Source organism: Pongo pygmaeus, chromosome 2 (genome assembly GCF_028885625.2).
Source record: "Pongo pygmaeus isolate AG05252 chromosome 2, NHGRI_mPonPyg2-v2.0_pri, whole genome shotgun sequence".
NCBI lineage: Eukaryota > Metazoa > Chordata > Mammalia > Primates > Hominidae > Pongo > Pongo pygmaeus.
In genome coordinates, this window is record NC_085930.1 from 120,061,178 (window position 1) to 120,086,199 (window position 25,022).

At 40.3% G+C, this 25,022-nt stretch overlaps 1 protein-coding gene across 22 annotated transcripts in view; it reads left to right on the forward strand.

Moving 5' to 3' along the window:
* Positions 1 to 23,467: 23,467 nt before the first annotated feature.
* Positions 23,468 to 25,022, forward strand: part of CLASP2 (cytoplasmic linker associated protein 2) — a 213,514-nt gene continuing 211,959 nt past the window's right edge. For 12 of the 22 annotated variants that reach the window (XM_063662063.1, XM_063662066.1, XM_063662064.1 and 9 more), the window contains exon 1: positions 23,495 to 23,925. In XM_063662063.1, the coding sequence (XP_063518133.1) occupies positions 23,731 to 23,925 (195 nt within the window). In that variant the 5' untranslated portion in view covers positions 23,495 to 23,730. Of the gene's footprint in view, positions 23,926 to 25,022 lie in introns of all 22 variants that reach the window. The other 10 variants (XM_063662062.1, XM_054483432.2, XM_054483437.2 and 7 more) reach the window with 2 other exon arrangements.

The following is a 25,022-nucleotide window of genomic DNA, read 5'->3' on the forward strand; positions in this document are numbered from 1 at the left end:
AAATGAAAATCAAAACTAAGCCAGGCACAGTGGCTCATGCCTATAATCCCAGCGCTTTGGGAGGCTGAGGTGGGCGGATCACCTGAGGTCAGGAATTTGAGACTAGCCAGGCCAATACGGTGGAACCCTGTCTCTACTAAAAATTCAAAAATTAGCCGGGGGTGGTGGTGCATGCTTGTAATCCCAGTCACTCGGGAGCCTGAGGCAGAAGAATTGCTTGAACCCGGGAGACGGAGGTTGCAGTGAACCGAGATCGTGCCACTGCACTCCAGCCTGGGTGACAGAGTAAGACTCCATCTCAAAAAAATAAAGAAAATAAAGCAAAACTGAAATGAGATATTACCTCATACCTTAGAATGGCTATTATCAAAACATCAAAAGATAACAAATGTTGGCAAGCATATACAGAAATTGAAATTCTTGTATACTGTTGGTGGGAATGTAAATTGGCATAGCCACTATGGAAAACCATATAGAGCTTCCTCAAATAATTAAAACTAGAACTACTCTATGATCCAGCAATTCCATTTCTGGAAACAAAAGACATAAAGACATAAAATCAGTATCTTGAAAAGATATCTACATTCCCAGATGCATTGCAGCACACACACACGCACGCAAACACACACATATATATATATTCACACATATACACAATGGAATATTATTCTACTTTTAAAAAGTAGGAAATCGGCCGGGTGCGGTGGCTCACGCCTGTAATCCCAGCATTTTGGGAGGCTGAGGCAGGCGGATCATGAGGTCAGGAGATCGAGACCATCCTGGCTAACACTGTGAAACCCCGTCTCTACTAAAAAAAATACAAAAAAAATTAGCCGGGCATAGTAGCAGGCACCTGTAGTCTCAGCTACTCTGGAGGCTGAGGCAGGAGAATGGCATGAACCCAGGAGGCGAGCTTGCAGTGAGCTGAGATTGCGCCACTGCACTCCAGCCTGGGCCACAGAGACTCCGTCTCAAAAAAAAAAAAAAAAAAGTAGGAAATCCTGTCATTTGCAACAACATAGGTGAATTTGGAGGACATGATGCTAAGTTAAATAAGCCGGGCACAGAAAGATGAATACTGCATGATAACTCTTTTATGTGGAATCTAAACAAGTCGAACTCATAGAAGCAGAAGGTAGAATGAATGGTGTTTCCAGGGGATATAGGACAGAGGAAATGGGGAAATGTTGGTCAAAGGATACAAAGATTCAGTTATGCAGAAGAAATAAGTTCTGGAGAGCTAATGTATAGCATGGTGACTATAGTTAACAATAACATATATACTTGGAATTCACTAAGAAAGTAGAACTTAAATATTCTCACCAAAAAAAAAAGGTAAACATATGAGGTAATGGATATGTTAATTAGCTTGATGGTGGTAATCATTTTACAATGTACACATATACCAAAATAGTACATTGTACATCTTTAAAATATATAATTTTTAATTTGTCATTAAGTTTAATTTGTCATTAATTTGTCTCAGTTAAGTTGGAAGGGAGATTGGCAAAGACTCTGAACAGTCACCTTTTCAAGAAAGATACACAAATGGGAAATAAGCATATTAAGAGATGTTCCACATCACATATCATTAGGGAAATGCAAATTAAAACAACAATGAGATACCACTACACATCTATTGGAACAGCCAAAACTCAAAACACTGACAACACCAAATGCTGGCAAGGATGTGAACTCTCATTTATTGCAAAATGAGATAGCCACTTTGGAAGACAGTTTGGCAGTTTCTTAGAAAATTAAGCATACTCCTTGGTATTTACCCAAAGGAGTTGAAAACTTATGTCCACACAAAACCCATACACTCATGTTTAAAGCAACTTAATTCATAATTGCCAAAAACTTGGCAGCTACCAAGATGTCCTTCAGTAGATGAATGGATAAACTGTAGTATATCCAACGATGGAATCATATTCAGCACTAAAAATAATGAGCTACTGAGCCATAAAAAGACATGGGGGAAACTTAAGTACATATTACTAAGTGAAAGAAGCTAATCTGAAAAGGCTACATACTGCCTGATTCCAACTATGTGACATCCTGGAAAAGGCAAAACTATGGAGACAATAAAAGGATCAGTGGTTGCCAGAGGTTAGTGTGGAGGAGCGACAAATAAGTGAAGCCCAGAGGATCTGTTCTCACTATTATAATACCATTCAGAATAGTTGCATAGCCATTTCATATAATAGTGGATACATGCCAGTATAGATGTGTCAAAACCCACTGAATGTACAACACTAAGAGTGAACCTTAAGGTAAACTACGGACTACGGGTGACACAGAGTTGTCAATGTAGGTTCATTGATTGTAACAAGTCTACCATTCTCTGGAAGATGTTGATAGTTGGAGAGGCTGTGCATATGTGTGGTAGAAAGTATCTGGGAATTTTCTGCAGTTTTTGTTTAATTTTGTTGTAAACCTAAAACTTCTCCAAAGCATAAAGTGTATTCTTTTTTACCACATATCCCATATTTTACCTATATTTTTAAAACCCACATCCCTCCAACCCAGCCCCTGTTGGTCACAGAGTATAAAGTTTCAGCTAGACAAGATGCATAAGTTCTGGATATCCATTGTACAGCATAGTGACAGCAGTTAATACTATATTGTATTCTTGAAATTTGCTAAGGGCAGGTCACCTGAGGTCAGGAGTTCAAGACCAGCCTGGCCAACATGGTGAAAACCCTGTCTCTACTAAAAATACAAAAATTAGCCAGGCGTGGTGGCAGGCACCTATAATCCCAGCTACTCGGGAGGCTGAGGCAGGAGAATCGCTTGAATATGGGAGGCAAAGTTTGCAGTGAGCCAAGATCGCCACTGCACTCCAGCCTGGGCGACAGAGAGAGACTCCATCTCAAAAACAAAAACAAATAAAAAGAATCCATTTTTTCTCTATTCCAAGTTGAAATATTTACCTTTCTAGTTTGGGGTATATGTTCATGTAGTGTTGAAAATGGCATCAGTGAGAAATTGCTCAGTGATTTCAGGGTTTACACTTGATCATATATTGAGGAGTAGCTAACTGTGATAACCAAAACATGCTGCCAGTCCAAATGATCTGGAGTGGAGCTTAAGGTCAGCTACTTTAGCAGGTATAACATTAGAAAATAAACCAAAAAATAAAAATAAAAACTCCACTGGATATAGAGCTTGACCAACAGCTCAAGCTGCATAGAAATTCTTTTCGAAAGTCTTCAAGTAACACCATCTGTTTCACACACGCTAACCTTTATTCATTATAAAAATGTAAATGAATCTTTTTTTAAAGTTTCCTAAATTTGGTGATCCAAACAGCCACCAAGTAGCCCATATAGGCAAAGTTGGAGAAACTATGTTGACCTCCAAGACTTACAGATATTTTGGGCTGGTCTCCAACATACTTTGGACCACAGGGGTTTTAACTATTTTAATACATATTTTTTTAATTTTGAATAAAGGTTTTGATTTTTCATGGCTTAAGCAAATTTTTAATTTGAAATAATCTCAAGCTCACAGAAAAACTGTAAGAATAGTACAAAGAACCCCCATACATACCTCACCTAGCTTTCCTAATTGTCAATATTTTACAGTAATTTTATTTTATGTAGTTTTATTTTTAATTATAGAATTGTTACATGTTTATTGGAGAAAATTATTAAAAATATTTAATAGAATAAAGAACATAGATATCATCAATAATCCACTATGAAGAGAGAGCCACTGTTGGCATTTCTTTTATCTACGTCAGGCTAAAATGTTAATTCTTAAATGCTTTTTTGGTAATGACTGGTATTTCTTTCCAAGTCTGGGATTAGGGTGAGGCAAGTGAGGTGTTTAGGGCACAAAATTTAGGAGGCTCTCATTCTCAGAGTTCTGTAGAGTGAGCATTTATATGATCCTGAAAGTGAGTATGTCCTTACATTTTGTGCTGTAGGTACCTCAGATGCCTCACTCTATTCCCTGCCCTGTTACTTTTTATGTTTTCTTCCACCCTCCGTTTCGAGCTATGAGAGCAGAAAGAGAACAGGATGTCTCTTTCTCACTTCAGAGTTTCAAAACCCTTAAGGATGGAAAGTGCTCAATGAATAAACAATGTTTGGGACGGAAAAAAACTGAATAATATTTGCACCAACTCCTGCCTTGTCACTAAAAATTATTTTATGAGTAGAGGGAAAAGAAGAGGGGAAAGGGAAATGATGGGAGTTTAAGGAAAAATGAGACCTTGCCTCTTACCCACTCTGGGAGAACATGAAAGCCAACTCCCAAAGTGCCAGAGTGTATCATGCCATAGTGTAGCATGGGAATAGCAGTGGGACCTGAAGGCAGCTTGAGTATAGGAATTAGGGTCAACTCAGCAGCGATTTGCCTATGCCTGATAACCTAGGTATCAGATGCTGAGTTGAAGGTTATCAGGGCCCTACTAAATTCCCCCCAAAAGCTCCTGGAACTTAGATGATGCAACTTGAGAGAGAAGGGGTAGCTAGAGGGACACACAATTTAATGAAGATTTACATTTCTACCACCCCAGTGGAATTGAGGTTTACAAGAACAATTATACAGGAAAAAATATGTAATGTTTTCTGTATACCTGAACATGTCCCCTAAGATGTGTGTCCATAATACAAGAGCAGAATGACCCACTGCTCTGAATTATATTATATGACCGTGAGATATGGATGGGTGAGTAAAGGTTGAAGTTATATAGCAGAGATTCAGTCTTTCAGAAGACAGGGGAACCTCTCAAGAACCCATTTGCCACTATGTCTTTCTTTGTGTTCTCAACCTTACATGTTCAACTACCCATACTATTTCCCTCAGTTAACATACCCTCCACTTCCAACTTTTCGTTTGGAAATGTTATCTGCCTTCTAAAACCCAGAACATAAAGCCCACTCCAAGACTTTCCTGATCATGAAGCTATGGGCACTTCTTCCCCATCTCTTTGGGAACCCACCATGTGTATTTAGGGGATATTTAATATTTTCTGCATGAATAAGTGATATGTGGCCTCAAATCATACTGTGAGTCTCCACATCTTATTAATAAATTTGTACTTTTCATGCAAGTATGAACTGTATCATACACATAAACATGAAAGTGTTTTAATAGTACTCAGTATGTATAAGAGGTACTCAATGTATATGTATGAAAGGATGAATTCCCACGTTGTCTATCCACCAAAATGGAATACCTAGTGTCTTAGACTGACTTCTCCCAGAAGCAGACTCTGAGCCAAAGTTTCAAGTGGAAGTGATTTATTAAGAAAGTGCACCTAGGTCAAACTAGCAAGGGAGTGAAGGAAGCAGGATAGGAAAGGGGATGCAGACAAGCAGGGTACAAGTTTAGATGACTTCCTGGACTCACTCTGATCCTGTGGAGGGCTGTGTAGCATAAGATATATCTGTGAGTTCATCCTGTCTTGAGGCTAAGGAACTGGGCTTTTGTATGCTAGTCAGTGGCTGGCTACCAGCTACTTTGGAGGATGTGAACTCCCAGGCATCTCCAACCTTCTAACTGGAGGTGGCTCCAATAGCCCAGCGGCCATCCTTCAAAGAAGGTTGCAGTGTAGCCTGAGGAGATTCTGAGGGGATCTGAACGAGTACCAGTATATTCACTGCACCTGGTAATACAGTTTTCTGGGCTTCATTCTGAGGAAGATGCTCCTGTTGATCTTTGTTTTTTAGTCAGTTAATTCATTTCTTTTTTTGGTCTGTTTGCTAATTTATATCCTATCTCTTTGTGTTGGTTTCTACAAAACAATAAAACATTAAAAAGTTATCCTTAAAGAAAACTAAATATCAGATAATCTAAAGATTTATATCTGAAAAAAAGGAAATCATAAAAGTTCTGGATGAAGGCTCAGAGGGGATTTGGGAAGCAGGAGCTTAAGAAGGTTAAGCTGCTCTATAGAAGGACATAGAAAGAATTTGTTTTTTATATATTTTTTTAACTCTGAAAGGCAAGCACAGGGAAGAGAGAAGTGAGTATAGAAACAAAGGATGTAGCCAAAAGACTACTGAGAAGAAGAATATCTGATGTTTGATCTTAAGATAACTTTGTGGCTCCACCTCCCTAAACATTGATCGTAGACTGCCACCAACTCAAAACCTCGGGTAGATAGGACATTTTTTTTAGTATTAAAACTAAGGAATGGATTGCAGACAGGGTAGAGATGAAGTTGCAGAATGGAAAGCAAGAAGCCAGTGGAGGCAGCCAGAACCAGAAGAACCATGAGACCATGATTCCACAGAGAAGAGCCACACATCTTAGCAGGGACACTGGGTTCCCCTTTCCCTAAGGTCTAGAATATGAACGTTGTAGTGTACAAAAGCCCAATCTTATCTAGATCCTTCCGATAACTGGATTATTCTAAGGAAGCTGACAGCACCTTAAAATGTCTTTATAAGGGGCTTTCATAAAACAATATGCAATCATAATATGGGAGAAGTTATGTGAGTCATGTGAAAATGCAAAACAAGGAAGAGACAAAGGCAGAACCAGAGCCCAGACACTGTGAGTCTTAGTCTGGTCTTCTGCTATATATTATTGTTCCCAATAGCAATTTGCAATGGCAGGAACAGAGTTACTGACTGTGTCTGAGGCTTCTTGGAAAATCTTAGTATTAAAACAGAGAGTCTGAAAAATGGGTTCATTAAATTCCCTCTGTGTCATAGCTGAGAAGCTGTTCACCCACTCACTTTGATTCAAATCCAGGGTATTCTATGGACTTAGAAAAATTGGCTGGGTGAACTTTTCTTTTTAATGGCACATTAAATCTCTTCTACTCCATCCTTCTTTTTAAAGACTTAACAAGTAGGCTTTGGTATTAAGGAAAAGTAGGCTATTCATGATCTGAAAACGTTTAGAATGGTGCAGGCAATTCCTGAGACCAGGGAGTCACTGTGTGTATTCCAGGGACATAAGAAAGGCTTTGGGGTTTTCAAGAAACAGCAACTAGTTTCTTGTGATTGGAGATGTAAGGTATACAAAGCCTGGAGAAATCATAGGAGCTAGGCCAGAAATTTGTAATCTGTCTTTCAGCAATGGGAGGTTACTGAAGGTTTTTTAGTAAAGGAACAGTATTAAATCTATCTGGGAAAGATCATCAGTTGCAAAGTGCAGAACAAGTCAAAGAGAAGCTGGGGGTTTTAGTCAGCTTGGGCTGCTATAACAAAATGCTATAGGCTGGGTGGCTTAAACAATAGACATGTATTTCTCTTGTCCAGCATTAGAGTGCCAGCATGGTTGGGTTCTGTGTGGGTCCTCTTCTGGCAGATGGCAGCCTTCTTGCTGTGTTCTCACATGGTGTGGGGATAGGAGAACACTCTCTGGTCTTCCCTTTTTAACCCCACACTAATTCTATCAGGAGGACTCCATCTTCATGACCTCATCTAAACCTAATTACCTCCTAAAGGCCCTATATCCTAATATTATCACATTGGTGGTTGGGACTTTGGCATATGAATTTTGGGAGGATGCAAACATGACTTCAGAACACCAGGGAATCATTTTTTGAGGAGGCTTTTGCAATACTTTAAAAGAGAAAGGTTGTACTTCTACTCTTGGAGTGAAAGTCTCACTGACTATCAAAGATCTGACTAAGATATTAGGAAAGTAAAGTCCAAAGAGGATAGGATGATTTCACTTATCAATTACTTCAGATACACACACACACACAAAACAACTAAAAGAAAAGTCAGCCTTCGTGCACTTAGCCTGAATGCTAAATGCTATGGTAAGGAAATACAGGATACTAAAGCTTCTCTGACTTGTGAATACCATGATATTGTTCCCCAAATCGGGATGTCAAGTAAATGTGGCAGCTCATGTTTGGATTCAGGTTGGAAACATCAATGAGAGGGTAGGCTCGAGAAAACTGAAAGGCATTGGAAGGTCAAGGCCGCTTCTGGAGGGTGAAACCACTGCTCAACTCAAGCTAAGTGTTGCCTTTTGGGAAAGTGGGCTTAATATTGCAAGATTTTTCCATTTTCCAAAAGAAAGTAGTATTCCAAATTTCTATGTGGGCTCCACGGGATTTTAAAAATTGAAAACTAACTCTAATTTTTTTTTTTTTTGAGGCAGAGTCTCGCTCAGTCGCCCAGGCTGGAGTGCAGTGGCTCGATCTCCGCTCACTGCAAGCTCCGCCTCCTGGGTTCACGCCATTCTCCTGCTTCAGCCTCCTGGGCAGCTGGGACTACAGGCGCCCGCCACCACGCCCAGCTAATTTTTTTGTATTTTTTTTTTTTAGTAGAGACGGGGTTTCACCGTGTTAGCCAGGATGGTCGCGATCTCCTGACCTCGTGATCTGCCCGCCTCGGCCTCCCAAAGTGCTGGGATTACAGGCGTGAGCCACCGCGCCCGACCGACTGACTTTAATTTTAAAAAACGATGACATGGGCCAGGCACGGTGGCTCACGCCTGTAATCCCAGCATTCTGGGAGGGCGAGGTGGGCGAATCATGAGGTCAGGAGTTTGAGACCAGCCTGGCCAACACGGTAAAACCCCGACTCTACTAAAAATACAAAAAAAAAAAAAAAAAAGGAAAGAAAAAACACAACAAAACAAACGAAAAGAAACAATGACACTGTATGAGCCCAATAATATATGTTTGTGTGCTACATTTGATCTGCAAGCATCATATGACCTCTGGCCTCTTTCCTAAACTAATTTATGGAAAATCCACTTTACACCAAGCCCTGTGCTCTGCTCTAAAGATAAAAAGATGAATTAGGTACACCCTGCCCTAGAATCACTGGCAGTGGAGTAGGGGGTCAGATAATTATAATAAAATATGCTGATGCTCTGAGAGGTTGCCCATAAGAGTTGGTCCTACTAAGATGGTACCTAAATTGACATCTGTGTAACTACATTTTAATTGAATATTTCAGTGCTATATGCCAACTGGCCTAAAATAACATCTTTCTATAAGGGCTTATGTGATTTGAATCTGAGTCTCCACCCAAATCTCATGTAGAATTGTAATTGCCAATGTTGGAAGTGGGGCCTGGTGGGAGGTGATTGGATCATGGGGGCAGGTTTCTCATAAATGGTTTAGCACCATGCCTTTGATGCTGTCCTTGAGATTGTGAGTTCTCATGAGGTCTGGTTTTTATAAAAGTGTGTAGCACCTCCCCTCTCTCTGTCTTGCTCCCTCTCTGGCCATGTGAAGTACTGCTCCCTCTTCTCCTTCCATCATGATTGTAAGTTTCCTGAGGCCTCCCCAGAAGCCAAGCAGATGCCAGCATCATGCTTCCTGTACAGCCTGTGGAATCATGGGACAAATAAACCTCTTCTTTATAAATTATCCAGTCTCAGGTAATTCTTTATAGCAATGAAAGAATGGACTAATACGGCTTACATGTAGTATGATTGAAAACAAGGACATCTGTGACTATCTGTAGGTTATCTTATATACTGTTATTTTGGAGGGGGAAAGTTTTGCTGTATTTTTTGGTTCATGGGTAGATGCAGTAAAAGGAATCAGAAATCAGGGACATGAGATGTGGTCAAAGGAGGAAGCACCATGCTGGATGGAGTATTAGCTTCCTAGGGCTGCCATAACAAATTGCTGTGAACTTGGCTTACAACAGAAATCTATTCTCTCACAGCTCTGGAGGCCAGAAGTCTAAAATCAAGGGGGCAGCAGGGTTGGTTGTTCCTTCTGGAGGCTCTGAGGGACAATCCCTTCCATGCCTCTCTCTCGGCTTCTGATTGCCAGCAATTCTTGGTGTTCTTTAGCTTGTAGACATATCACCAATCTCTGCTTCTGTCTCACATGGCCTTTTTTACCTCTGTGTCTATCTACTCCCCTTCTCTTCTAAGACCCTTGAGGTCCAAGGACCTCATCCCTAATCCAGGAAGATGTCACCCTGAGATCCTTGACTTAATTACATCTGCAAAGATCTTTTTCCAAATACTGTAATGTCACATTCACAGGTTCTGGGGGCTAGGATACAGACATACTTTTTGGGACGCCATAACTCAACCCACTACAGATGTTCCAGTACAGTGGTTTTCAACATGAGTCAAAATTATTTTCATAATAATACTAAGACATTATCTGCCATTTGCATTGTGTTGACATTTGCCCTGATGATACAAAAGCAATAGTGGGCAGAACTGAAGTTTCCTTAGCATGAACAATGCAGTGGCGCCAACTGCACCTGAGAAGGTGCAGGTGTAGATGGTGCAAGGAGAGAGAAGTGGGAGAAGCAGGCCTGTTCTGGAGCTGGGTCTTTGGCAGCTGAGGGCCACCAAGGCTGGTTGTCATAGAGCCACAGCAGACCCCAGGAGGACTCAGCAGGAACAAATAGCTGAGGCTGAAGCAGAGCAGCAACTATGGTTGAGAGGTTAGTGATACATACTAGGGTAGCCTAGAAGCAGGCACTAGCCCAGCCTGTGAAAGGGTCTTGGGTACCAGGCTGTGTCTCCTTTTCCTGGATACAAGTTTTTAGGGCCCTAGGGTGCAAGATAAAGTATAGTCTCAGTGGCAAATTTCAAATGTCAAGTTTTTTCCTGAGGCAGTAAAATAAGTGTGTACCTCCCCAGAGGGACCATGGTGACAACAGCTCTTAGAGAGCATAGATATCCAGAGGCTGGGTGCTGGGGTCAGACTTGATTGGATTTTGTCTTAGCCTGGGTTCTTCCAGATGTAAGGATTCAGGTGCAAGTACTTGATTCAGGAGATAATCTCTGGACAGGTGGTGAGAGAGTGGGGAAATGAGACTTGCAAGGAAGGATAGACAAGAAAGGTGGTGTTAATGAATGAGTTACTGTAGGAGGCAACTGGGACTTAAGCCCTCTGGAATAGTGTAGAATACTTAGAAGTGTCTCACAGAGAGGCAAGTAAGCTGGAGAACTTATAGTTCAATTCCTACACCCCCTTTCTGTTGAGGGTTGCCCCTCGGGTCTTAACTCCCCAGCCATAATTTCATTGCCGGAGAAAACCATCAAAAAGAGAAATGCAGGAATTGAGTGTATAGAATGGTCTGTAGGTAGGGGCACAGTCAAAGGACTGACAGTTTTGAATCTCCTTTCCCTAAGCTAATTAATTACATGGCTTTTATTCTCTGTGCTTCAATTTATTCATCTACAGAAGGACGATGATAGCAATTGAAACTCATAGGGTTGTCATAGGAATTAAATGACAAAATACACATATGTAAAATGCTTACAAAATTCCAAGAAGCAGACTAAATATGATTATCAAATAACTTCTGGAATGTTCCTTAAATTAATTATTTAAATTAGTTGTAGTTATCTCTCTCTTATAACTTAGGAAGGTGATAATTTATTTGGCGTTAGTTGCTCTTTCTTTAAAAAAGGAATCTAATGGTTTTTCCTGACAGATTTTCAGCTTCACTAGTGTTTACAATTGTGAATTTCCCTCTATCACTCATCAATACTTTTTAGCTGTGTGATCTTTCTTTTTCTATTTTGCTTTTAGACACAGGGTCTCACTTTGTTGCCCAGGATGGTCTACGAACTCCTGGCCTCAAGCTAACCTCCTACCTCGGCCTCCCAAAGTCCTGGAATTACAGGTGTGAGCCAGTGGGCCTGGCCAGCTGTGTGATCTTTCATTAACTGAACTGATTTCAGTTGTCTGGAAACCGCAACATTTTCACTGGGGCCACGAATATCAATAAAAAACTGAAGTGTCTTTCACTTCACTTCTCCCAGAATGCCAATGCAAAATGTGATATATGTATTTATATTTTCCAACCACAGTATAGATTTCTAGAGATACTTTGCATATATTTAACTAAAGTTTGCCTTCATAAGTACAGGTCCTTATTTATTTATTTATTTATTTATTTTGGCCTAGGCATCAACCAAGGTGAAGCTAACAAAACAGCCTCACGGATGGTTTGCTGTGCTTAGCAATTTTTTTAACACACAGATCAAATTCTGTTGCACAAATGCATCTAGGAACTCTAAATGATTCGGGACTATAAAATACATCTCTCCTCATCTGTTTATATTTTTTATCTCCAAATGATGACTTAAACTGTATATCTTGAGTATCACCACCCAAACTGTGTAGTTTCTTCCCCTAAATGAGCATAGCTTTGTAGTTAAGACAAGGGATTTGGGGCCGGATTACTTGGATTGAAATTTTGGCTTTGACATTCAATAGCAGTGTGAACATGGGGAAGTTACTTAATCTCCCTTTGCCTCTATATCCCCATCTGTCCATTGGGAATATTCATAGTATCTACCTCATAAGTTTATTATGAGCATTAAATGAGCCTATATTGTACAGTACCCAGCTCTTAGTAAATGCTATCTAAGAGTTTGCTTAATAAAAATAGAAAAGTTTGTATATGTTGACTGTTTAGTATTCAATATATACTTTCCCTTTTATGACTGGTGCTTTGTGTGGATTAGGTGGAAAGCAGAACAGGTAGCCATTTATCTTTGCGGAGCCTGTCATTATTTTTTGTCTAGACAATTGCATTGAACTTTTGTGGGGGGTGTCTCATCACTGGCCTTCTCTTGGCCATAATTCTAGTTTTTTCAAAAAGAATTTTTTTCTTTTTTGTAGAGATGGGATCTGACTATGTTGCCCAGGCTGGTCTTGAACTCCTGTGATCCTGAAGTGGAAGGACTCAAAGTGATCCTCCCACTTCAACCTTCCAAAGTGCTGGAATTATAGGTGTGAGCCACTGCACCTGCCTCAAAAAGTTTTAATAGTTCTGTATTAGTCAGGGTTCTTCAAACACCCAATAGGAGATATACCTTTTTTTTTTTTTTTCCGCAAAGGAAAATAACAATTCAACCTTGAGACAGAAAATTCTGACCAGCAGCTACTCTTGGCTAAGCCAGTATACATCTATATAGTAAAGAAAGCTTTCAAAATCAACATGTTCATTATAAATTTGACTCAAAAATCAAATAAGCCATTTACTTTTTTAAAGCAACATTTACTTCTTTACTGCTACTCTGAGAAAATATAAAAATAAATTTTCTGTAACAAAGTATTCTGGGGCAGAAACCTTGAAATGGGTAACCTCTTCATGGAGTTCTGTCAGGTATTTGGCTTTATCTCTGCATACTTCCATAGATTCGTTTCCAGAAAATTCTCTGTGTTAAAGTACTTTACTATCTGGTTGAAAATGTTTTCACCAGTTATTTTACTAACATGCATCTTCACAGACATCACCATTACAAATAAAATAAACAAGTGCCTAATCAATAACAATCATGCATTCATCCAAATATAAGAAAAAGAACTGGGTTACATATGACTTTTTTAAAAAAATGAATATTCGAATGTGTGCATTAACTATGCCGCTTTTATAAGAACACATTATTTAAATGATTGGCAGCCTCTTTTGACCTAAACAGATATGGACACATCTACCTTTTAGGGTGTCACTAATTTTTCTTCTTTTTTATAAACTTCAGTTTCCTAAGGTAATTCAACAACCTGTTTTGAAGCTTTATGCAATTTTTAATGATTAGCATGTTTAATTTTTTAAGTACATTTAATTATAATGCTCCACTCAGCCTTCTCTATAACTGAAAAAAGTGATCATAGTTTTCTTTAAAAGTTGGTAAAATTGGTTGTTAAATGTCATTTCAAATATAATGGTTTCATGGCCAGGCACGGAGGCTCACACCTGTAATCCCAGCACTCTGGGAGGCCGAGGCGGGTGGATCACTTGAGGTCAGAAGTTTGAGACCAGCTTGGCCAACATGGTGAAACCTTGTCTCTACTTAAAAAACAAAACAAAACTTTCTCCATGTGTGGTAGCAGGCGCCTGTAACCCCAGCTACTCAGGAGGCTGAGGCAGGAGAATTGCTTGAACCTGGGAAGTGGAGGTTGCAGTGAGCTATCACACCACTGCACTCCAGCCTGGGCAACAGAGCAAGACTCTGTCTCAAAAAAAAAAAAAAAAAAAGAAATAATAATAATAATGGTTTCAGGAAATTATTACTCAGTTTTCTCAAATAACAAATACCAATCTTTAGGCTCACTCACATATCCACAATAATGGAAATTTGTATTATAAGTAAACCTCTAAGCATATCCTGTACATTCTGGATGGACTTCAGCTTATTAGAATGGTGACTGGAATACCAATGACCACAGTTCAGGCTGTCAGTAATCTCAGTAATTTCAGGTTTTTCTGAATGTTTTCTATTTTCACTGTTTCAAACTTAAAATTAAAACTTACTCCTTTTGAGGAGAACAAAGTGGCCCTGCTGAGAGTGCCCCATAGCTCTGCTCCACGTCCACCGTGATCCACAACCACAGTGACACCGCCATGTCTGACCATGTTGTCTGGTCCCTGTTCAACTCGCTCTTCATTGAACTGATGCTGCCTGAGCTTCTTAGCACTCACCTACTCTGTGAAATCTAGGGACAGGAAGATGGTTGGCAATCTGACTGGGGCCCTACAATGCTTCCACTGCAAAGTCCCCGAACATCTATGTCCTGATCTTCGGCATCCTTGTAGCCACTGCACTCATCATGATTTTCACCACTAGCTCAGGGATAATCTTCCAAGCAATTTCTCAGATGATAAAGGATCTCCAAGGCCAGTAGTTGTGCCCATATACTCCACCATCCATTGCTGGCCTTGCACCTTGCCTGGGGCTGTTGGCCCTGCCCACTTGATTCTGCCCATTTATGCAGCAGTTTATACTCATATACTTTTCTACAATGGTATTCGATACAGCGCATGTGTTCCTGAAAAAAAAAATACTTACTCCTTTTAACCATTGACTCACACTCCTATATGAAAATACAATGTAAAAAAGTATTACAATTAAAGATAGTGTGATAGTCAGCTTCCGAAATGGTCCTCATCTTTGCCTCCAGTTTTTTGTGTCCTAGCATAGTTCTCTTCCACACTGAATAAGACTGACCTACATCAACAGTAGACTATGGTGGAAAAGATGGTGTGTGACTTCTGAGATTGGGTAATAAAAGATATTGTGACTTTCTCTTTGGTATTTCTTGGATTACTCACTTTGGAGCAAGTTGGCTGCCATGTCAGGAAGACAATCATGATAGCCCTATGCAGAGACCCTTGAGGTAAGGAAGTGAGGCCTCCTGCCAGCAACCGTGGGAATGAGCCACCTTCCCATGGCTGACATCTTGATCCTAACTTCATGAAAGAACCTTAGCCAAAACCATCTGGGTAAACTGCTCTCAAACTTCTGGCCCATCAAAATCTGTGAGATAATAAATACGTGTTGTTGCTTTAAACCATTAACATGAAGATAATCTGTTACGCGGCAATAGATAAATATAGAAAACCATATAGAAACCAAATTTGCAACACAAACTTTTCAGTACATTTTTCCTATCAGAAAACTCTGCTAAATGGTCAGGCACGGTGGCTCATGCCTGTAATCCCAGTACTTTGGGAGCCCAAGGTGGGTGGATCACTTGAGGTCAGGATTTTGAGACCAGCCTGACCAACATGGCGAAACCCTGACTCTACTAAAAATACAAAAAAATTAGCCAGGCATGGTGGTGCGCGCCTGTAGTCCCAGCTACTCGGGAGAGTGGGGCAGGAGAATCTCTTGAACTCAGGAGGCAGAGGTTGCAGTGAGCTGAGATGGCGCCACTGCACTCCAGCCTGGGTGACAGAGAAGACTCCATCTCAAAAAAAAAAAAAAAAAAAAAAGAAAAGAAAAGAAAAAAGAAAACTCTGCTAAATGAAATGGAAAAGGTGTCATTTGGAACAAAACATCTGGTCATAGGCAACTGGGATGGGAATTTATTTTATGGGAGTTAATGAATAACTTTTTGTCACAAAACATTTTTCAGGTCTTTCATAAGATGGAAAATTTATTTTTGAAAATACTGGCTGGGTGGATCCTTGCAGACTAGGCAAGAAAGGTCATGTTAATTCAATGGGTAGCAGTAATGTTTTCATGGTCTATCTTACCACCGTCTGACATGTTTTTGATACATTTGACAGGAAAACATCACTGGACACCCTGGCAACATCAAAGCACCAAATTTTCCTGTCATTAATTGCACATAAAAATGTTCTATTTCTCCTGGCTTTTATGGAAAACAAGACATTGACTGTCATGAAAAAGTGGCATATTGTTTTATTTTCCTTATTAAATGCATGTGACAGAACCTTTTTAGGGCTTAAAAATTCCAACAAGAACTCTCTCATATAGGTCCCAGAAAGCAGCTGAACTAGTGTGGCCATGATTACTGAACTCTGCCTGGCATTTCCTCCTTTGGCCTCCAGACTTCTCATTCCTGGAGTTTCTTTTCTGCCTCTCCCTGCTGAAATCACCCCCATGGTCCCACTCACTCCATTTGCTCCCATATCAAGAAGCTTCTCTTGAATCTTTCATGTAAGAGTACTCTCTCCCAGCTTGGACCATACCAGTTTATGACTATTCCTATATTTAGCATTTATAATTTACACATTTTTGGAGTTAAATTTTTCTCCCACAGAAGAATTTAAATTCCTTCTGGATTTGAATTATACATTATAAGAGCTTAGCTCAAATTCTTGAAAATGGTAGGAGGCCCAAAGGTATTTCCAAATTGTGGGGTTACATGAGTAAGTCCTTCTGCACCTTGAGGGAATAGTGGGATGTTAGGAGAATTGAAGCCATTGGTGGTACAGAGATGAGAAGTCTTTTCAATAGGCAAGGGGGTAGAAACTCCGCAACTCTCAATTTTAACTCCTAGTCACTTTCTTCAACAAAGCACTGCACTCATTGGGAACCTACCTTTGACTTTCTTTCATTGGAAATCAATGAGCAAATATTTAACTCACAGAAAATGATTTTATTGCAAACATTGTTGGGACAAGTGTATTTACTTACAGAAATAATTTTATTGCAAATATTGCTTGGACAAGTGTATTGTATGTTTATTAATTTCTGTAGCAATGTATGAAGCTTTATTTGGCCTTCCTAGCTTAACTTTCTTAATATTGGTGCCAACTAATATTGGTATAAAAATATATTTACTACATTTATGGAGTCATTTCACTTTGTAATAGATTAAATTTGATTATTACCATAAAAGAAAAGAAAAAAATAGCCTTTGGTGGTGGGGGACAGGATTTTGTAAACTCTGTTTACAAACTAATAACTTAGCCTATGACTATTTCATTGATGCTGGCAGAAGACCTGAGACTCCTGGGTCAGGGACAAAGGACTTTTTTACTGACAGCACAGCAAGTAGCATAAACTCATGCACTTTGCCTCCCAAATCTCATGGAGAGAAACACTGAATTGGGGATTCTGCAATTTTACAGAAAGCAGTAAGCAAATCTGTTCTCTGTCTGGGAGGGAGACATTATTTCATCCCTCAAGATTGCTCGCTGCAAATATAACCCAGAGAAATAGCCCAGGTAATGAGTAGTCGGGGCCTTGTATTCTTGGCATACCTAGCAAAACATATGCAAGACTCATGGAAGAGTATTTCTCCCAACAATCATTATGAATCTGCATTATTTAGACTGAAACAATGAAGCTCCGAGAACGTAATAGATGACTTTATTACATTTACAAAGCCATTAATATCAGAACCTGAGTTTTCCCAAGAAACTTGCACTAATACGTAAAATATTTTATATAATTTTTTTGTTTTAATCACAGGCTTAAATGATATTATTTGAATATAAATAAAATATTATTAAGTATAAATAATATATTATTAATATGAAATTTAGGCCGGGTACAGTGATTCATGCCTGTAATTACAGCACTTTGGGAGCCCGAGGCAGGAGGATCGCTTAAGCCCAGGAGTTCAAGACCAGCCTGGGCAACATTGTGAGACCCCTTGTCTACAAAAAATAGAAAAAAATTAGCTAGATGTGGTGGTACATCTGTAGTCCTAGCTATCCAGGGGGCTAAAGTGAGATGGTTGCTTGAGCCTAGGAGTTTGAGGTTGCAGTGAGCTGTGATCTTGCCACTACACTCCAGCCTGGGTGACAAAATGATACCTTATCTAAAAAAAAAAGATATTTAATAAAGGCATACTGAAACATGATAACAGAACTTTATTAAATATTTTTTAAATATTGCTATATAAAATACTATTAAATATAATTTATATATTAGTAAATACAACTTTACCTTTTTTAACTTTCTAAAATGTGTATACTAGAAAAATTTCAATTATGTATACTGTATGCTCACATATATATTATATTTCTATTGTCTATCACTGAAATAGACTGTAACTGCTTTATCTCCTTTTTTCTTTTTAAATCTCTTGTTCTGAATCTCTACCCCCCAATCCTTTTTTGGGTACAACATGCATATAGTAAATGCATCATGTACTTATCTTAAGCACAGAACTTGCTGAATTTTTACCAATGCATGAGCTCTTATCATCACCACCCAGGTCAAGATACAGAACATTTCCATCACTGTAGAAAGCTGTCTCAGGCCCTTTTCTAGTCAATGTCCACTGACTCCCTTCTTTTGTGATACCCACTATTTAACTTCCATCACCATCAGTAAGTTTTTCCTACATTAGAAGTTCATGTAAATGTAATTACACAATATGTACTCTTTCGTGTCTGGCTTCATGTGCTGAATGTGATTTTTTAAAAGACTTAGCCTCATTGTTGAATATATCAGTAGTTTGGTTTCTACTGCTTTGTAGAATTCCATTGTATGGCATACCACATTTATCTATTTTCCAGTTGATGGATATATGGGTTGTTTCCAGTTTGGGTTATAATGAATAAAGCTACTATGAACATTCATATATATGTATATCCCTTTTAACCTTTAAAGAAAGATTGTGATCTTTGGCAAGACACTCCCAAGTATTCCCCCACCCCTACTCCAGTACCTAACACAATGCCTTTCTTGAAGGATATTTGCTGAAGCATGATTTCAAACCAGCTGTGTGGTGATTTATTTGTCTCCTAGCCTTCGTATGGAAAATAAAGTCCAGTGGCAGAACAAAGTCTACTCAAAGTTTCCACTATTATCACAAATAATGAACAAATAAGTCAGGAAGTCAGTCTGCTGTATTTAAATGATCTATTTCAGTCTTGTTTCCAGTTAAAAATAGACTTCTGTTCCCAGATAAATTTTAGTGACTGATCATAAAAGAATGCAGATATTTCCTACACCATTTTCTTTTTTAAAATTCCTCCCCATTTTCTCCATCTCCTTTCTTTTTTCTTCTTAGCAGAAATTCAGAGAAAGGCAGGTCCCAAATGAAAGTATAAATAAATATTCAAAGAAATACAATATGTTTTGCAAGGAGTGTTACTATTGTGGTAGTTAATTCAAAATTTTCTTCTTCCAGTTTTCTTTTCTTTAAGTCTATCTATTTGAAAGACCACAGAAGCCATACATCCTGGGTTTGAATCATGGATCTGAAGTCATGAGTGAGTCTGGGAACTTAATCTCTGAGCCTCAGCTTTCTGCTTGCTGAGTTGGGGATATAATATCTTCCATACAGGGTTGCTTAGAGGATTAAAAGCCCTAACACATGATTAGGCATGAGTCTTTGTGAAGCCCAGTCCTTATTGAATCCATACCTTCTTCCTGCATGATTACTATTTGTTTCCTGTTCTCTTTGTCTCTCTGAAAACTTGGGCATCATCAGGCATCTGTCTGCGCCAAAGTTCCCAAATTGTGTGGTCAGCACCCTGGGGTGCCGAAGCACACGCACCAAGAGCACTCCAGGATATTTTTAATTTTGAAGGGCAATGGTGATCATGGGCATTTGTGAGACATGTAATGGCTCCAAGTAGTGCATGGTTTCAACATCAGATTGTGGTACATTTTTTTTCATTGATGTCATGTCTTTGTATTGTAGCACATTTTTTTCATTGATGCCATATCTTTGCAAGGCTGTGTTTTTTGTGGTTGCATTGATTTAAAAAAAAATCAATCAAATCTTTGATCCCAGGAGTTCAAGACCAGCATGGGCAACAAAATGAGACCCTGTCTCTACAAAAAATAAAAAAATTAGCCAAGCTGAGTATTGATGTGCTCAACTGCCTGAGTATCGATGTGCAACAGGATGAGGATGACGATATTCAGTCTCATTCCAAGGTTAGAGAAATTGGGCAGTAACCAACAGGCACAGATATCTCATTTATAAGTGTGGTTGCTCAAGAATGAAATTTAAAATACAATTTTTGATTTGCATATTTTTTTCACATGCCTAGTAAGTTGCTAGGATATAAATACTAAGTTGTTTGGATCTCACCTATTTAGTGGACTTCTTAGGTGTTTCTTTTGGTCTAGGGATGCTGCGAAAAAATGACTGAGGTGCTAGCAATTTTGTGAACTTTCTGCTCTAACAATGTTGAACCTAGGACAGATAACAGTGATATAAATAAAGATGTAGATTTTGTAGTGGGTATATACTGATAATAACAAATGGTTAATCAAAATAGTTGAGACTACATCTTGTAGACAAACATGCAACTCCCCAGGAAACCAATTCTTTAATTAGTTAATTCCTAGTTAACCTCAAAGTTCAATTTAAATATAACCTCTTCCAAGAAGTCTTCTTTAATTTATAACTTTTCTACTCCCATACTCAGTACCATCTAGATTAGGAGCCTCTCATCTAGGTTTCAAAAACCCTCTGTTTACTCTATCACAGCATCTCAGAAATGTTGATTTTCTTGTCCCTATTAGAGCTTGTGGGCAGAGACCAGGTCTAAATGAATTTTGTGTCTTTGGAACTTTGGCACAGTATCTAGCACAATACAGGTGCTCAGAGGATATTTGTTAATGAATTAATGAAACACAGAAAGAATATATAAGTAATAGTAACCAATGTTTACTATTAACTTTATAGGCCAGGTGCAGTGGCTTATGCTTGTAATCCCACCACTTTGGGAGGCCAAAGTGTGAGGATTGCTTGAGGCCAGGAGTTCGAGAATAATCTGGGCAACACAATGAAACTTCATCTCTACTAAAAATAAAACACAATAAATGATAATTAACAATAATTTTATAGGTTCTTCCAGTTACTCCTAAAGATGATTTAGTTAACTTATAACTTAAAAACGATCTAGTGTGATTTTCAATTTACATTAAGTTCAGAAAGGGAATAGAGACAACCAAGGGTGAAGAGCAGCAGTCACTTTTGGTCACAGGAACAGGTAGAGCTGAACCTAGAATCCAGGGCGCCTGCATTTTGTTTTTTTCTATATCACATACTGCACCTGGTCACCAGCAATTACACTGTAAAGTTCTTCTGGATGGGATCCTCTTTTTATATCTTTCTGCAACCCTTTAAGAACAGAACCTTTGGACACTCAAACCCAAGGAATAGTTACCATAATGTATCAGTCAGGGTTCTCTGGTAGATAGATATGTGGAGAATAATTTTTTTTTAATTTTAATTTTTTTTTTGAGGCAGGGTCTTGCTCTGTCACCCAGGCTGGAGTGCAGTGGCACAAACACAGCTCACTGCAGCCTCGACCTCCTGGGCTCAAGTGATCCTCCTGCCTCAGCCTCCCATGTAACTGGGACCACAGGTGTGCACCACCATGCTTGGCTAATTTATTGATTTTTTCTGTAGAGACAAGGTCTCACTTTGTTGCCCAGGCTGGTCTTGAACTCCTGGGCTTAAGCGATCCTTCCACCTCAGTCTCCCAAAGTGCCGGGATTACAAGTGTGAACCACTGCACTTGGCCTAATGAGAGGATAATTATTAGAGGAATTGGCTCACATGGTTAAGGGAGGCAAGAAGTCTCATGTCTGCTGTTTGCAAGCTGGAGAACCAGGAAACCTGGTGGTGTAATACAGTCCTAGTCTGGAGGCCTGAGAATTAGAGGACTGATGATATAAGTTTCTGTCTGAATCCTAAAGTTTGAGAACCAGGAGCATCCATCTTTAAGAGCAGGAGAAGATGGATGTTTCAGATCGAGCAGAGAGAGTGAATTCGGACTTTTTCCACACTTGTGTTCTATTCAGGCCTCAACGAATTGGATGATGTCCACTGACATTGGGAAGGGCCATCTGCTTTACTCAGCTCACCAATTCAAATGATAATCTCTTCCATAAACTCTCTCACAGACACACTCAGAAATAATGTTTTGCCAGCTATTTGGGCATCTCTTGCCCCAGTCAAGTTGACACATAAAATTAACCATCACACATAGTTTACTTGATTGAGGCACAGTCTGAGGGAAATTACAACCAATTAAAGATGGAAGAAACTTTACAACCTCAATACAATGTGAAACACAGAAATACTGAAAAAAGAACACAGAAAACAGTCAATTTCTTTGAATTTTGAGTTTGTTTATTCTTAGTTATTGTGAATATTTCAAATATCAATTTTTGTTGAATTCATTCACTCATTTAACTTAAATTGGCCACCCATTATTTGCTAGGCACCATCCTAGGAAAATACAAAGGTTCCTGGAGCTTTCTGTGTATTAGAAGAGAAAGATACTAATATAAATAATCGTTTTGTTGTGATTGGGAATAATTGTCAAGAAGCTAAACACAGTGTGCTTTTGGAATGTATTAGACAACTTTACCCCCACCAGAATGGCTAAAACTAATAACCCTGACCATATCAAATATTGTGGAGCAACTGGAACTCTCAAGCATTGCTGGTGGGGATTTAATATGATCCAGTCACTTTGGTAAACAATTTGGCAGGTTCTTCTAAAGTTAAACATACAACTTATAAGACCTAGTAATGCCAGTCCTTGGTATTTACTCATGAGAGAAGAAAATATATCCACACAAAAACTTGTGCACTAACCGTTGTAGCAGCTTTATTCATAATTATAAAAAATAGGAAACAACCCAAATATCTACCAACAAGTGGTAGTGATTCCACAGAATGGAAAGCAATAAAAAGGAATGGACTTCTGAGACACCGACAGCGCTGGATGGACCTCAAACATTATGCTAAAAGAAACCAGACTCCAAAAAAGTACAGACTGTATGAAGTTCAGGAACAGGGAAAACTATGTTACCGTGATAGAAATCAAATTAGAATTGCCTAGGGAAGAGGCGGTAATTGGGAAGTGTCCTCGGACTTCCTGGGGTGTTGGAAACGTGTTGTACCCTCACTGAGGTGGTGGTTACACGGGTGAATACATTTGCCGAAACTCATGAAGTGTACGCTGAAAATCTGTGCGTTTTACTTTAGGCAAACCGAAGTTTTTTTTTTTTTTTTTTAAAGTATTACACAGTGACTGTGGTGGTGGCTGGAAGCAGAAGTCAGGAGTGTATTCTTTTTTTTTTTTTTTTAAACCGGCAGTGGGGGCGGGAAAGGGGGATGCCAAGTACTTTCCTCAGTGTTGAATAGAAGTGGAGGCAAACTTGGAAACGTTCCACATTTCACAGGGCGAGGGCTGGGTGCCCCGGCAGCGGCTAGCGAAGAACGGCCCGCCTTCCAGGGGGCTCGGCCCAACTCGGACCCCAAGTCTCCCTAGAGGTCCTATCGCTCCGAGCGGTTTCCGCAACCACCTCCACCACCTCCACAGCGAAACGCTAGCCGGACGGGCGGGCCCTCGCCGGCGTCGTGCTGACGTCACGCGCGTGCTGACGTCACCCACGGCCGCGGCCTCTGAAGCGGGCTGGGGATCGGGGGGCGCCGAGTTTGACTAGTTTGGGGGCGGCTGGGCGCTTGGCGTTCCTCCCGCCGCCCGCTGCTCCCCGCAAGCCGCGCCCCTGGCGGGCTAAGTGAGTCCCGCCCGCTTCCGCGGGGACCCGCACTGGAGGCTGGGCGGCGCTCGGCGAAAGTTGGCCGCTCACAGACTGGCAGGCGGGCGGGCGGCCGCAGCCATGGAGCCCCGCAGCATGGAGTACTTCTGCGCCCAGGTGCAGCAGAAGGACGTCGGCGGCCGGCTGCAGGTCGGCCAGGAACTCCTGCTCTACCTTGGCGCCCCCGGCGCCATCCCGGACCTGGAGGAGGACCTGGGCCGCCTAGGCAAGACAATCGACGCGCTCACCGGCTGGGTGGGTTCGAGCAACTACCGGGTAAGCGACCGCGGCGAGGCTGGGCTGGTCACGCCCTCCGCGGCAGCCCTTTAATCCCGGACGCGAGCGCCGGGCCGGGAGAGCTCCCGTCCGAACCACCGCTTAAGAGGGGAAACACACTTTGGGAAGCCGAGGCGGGCGGATCACGAGGTCAGGAGTTCGAGACCAGCTTGACCAACATGGTGCAAGCAACCCCGTCTCTACTAAAAATACAAAAATTAGCCTGGCGTGGTGGCGGGCGCCTGTAATCCCAGCTACTCAGGAGGCTGAGGCAGGAGAATCGCTTGAACCTAGCAGGCGGAGGTTGCAGTGAGCCGAGATCGAGCCACTGCACTCCAGCCTGGGCGACAGAGTGAGACTCTGTCTCAAAAAAAATAAAAAATAAATAAAAATAGGGGAAACGGGGGGGTCCCGCGTCCCCACTGGGCAGCCCGCCTCTTCGTAAGCGAGTCGAGGACTGACTTCTGACCACATTTTTCTACACTTGTGAACAATGACAAATTCAGCGATTCCGTGACACGTTGCGGAGTTACTAGGACACAATGTTGATCACTTATTTAAAAAAAAAAAAATCAATGAAAGACTTCGACATTTGTGTTCACCTGTGTGAACACTACCCAGACCAACACATAGGATATTAGGATACGATTTTAGGTTGATGTGTCTTAGTAGATAGGCTAATGCTGGGGGGGGAAAAAGTTACAAAGATGAGGTACAAGAAAGAATGAGCCTTTCTGAAGAGTTGGTGGTAGGCAGGTTGTAATGTAGCCGCGTTGGGAGGCCAAGTAAATATTTTGTATTTAACTTGCCCCGTAGTCGTTAGTAGTTACTTTTCTTTCTTGTCTTCTGGTGGCAGTGTTGCTTTAAAATGCTGTCTGCAGCTTCCCATGGATGAAGTGATTCTTAGTAACATATGCTCATGATCCAGCGAATAGGCTGTACTTTGAAACCTTTTATTCAAAAAGAGAAGAAAGACAAACTCTAGAATTATGATGCAGATTTAATGGTAAAGCCCAGATGAGTTTTGGAAAGGTTAGACTTTTTACAAGGATAATAAAGTTTGAGAGTTACCCACGTCGATGCTTCATTACATACCA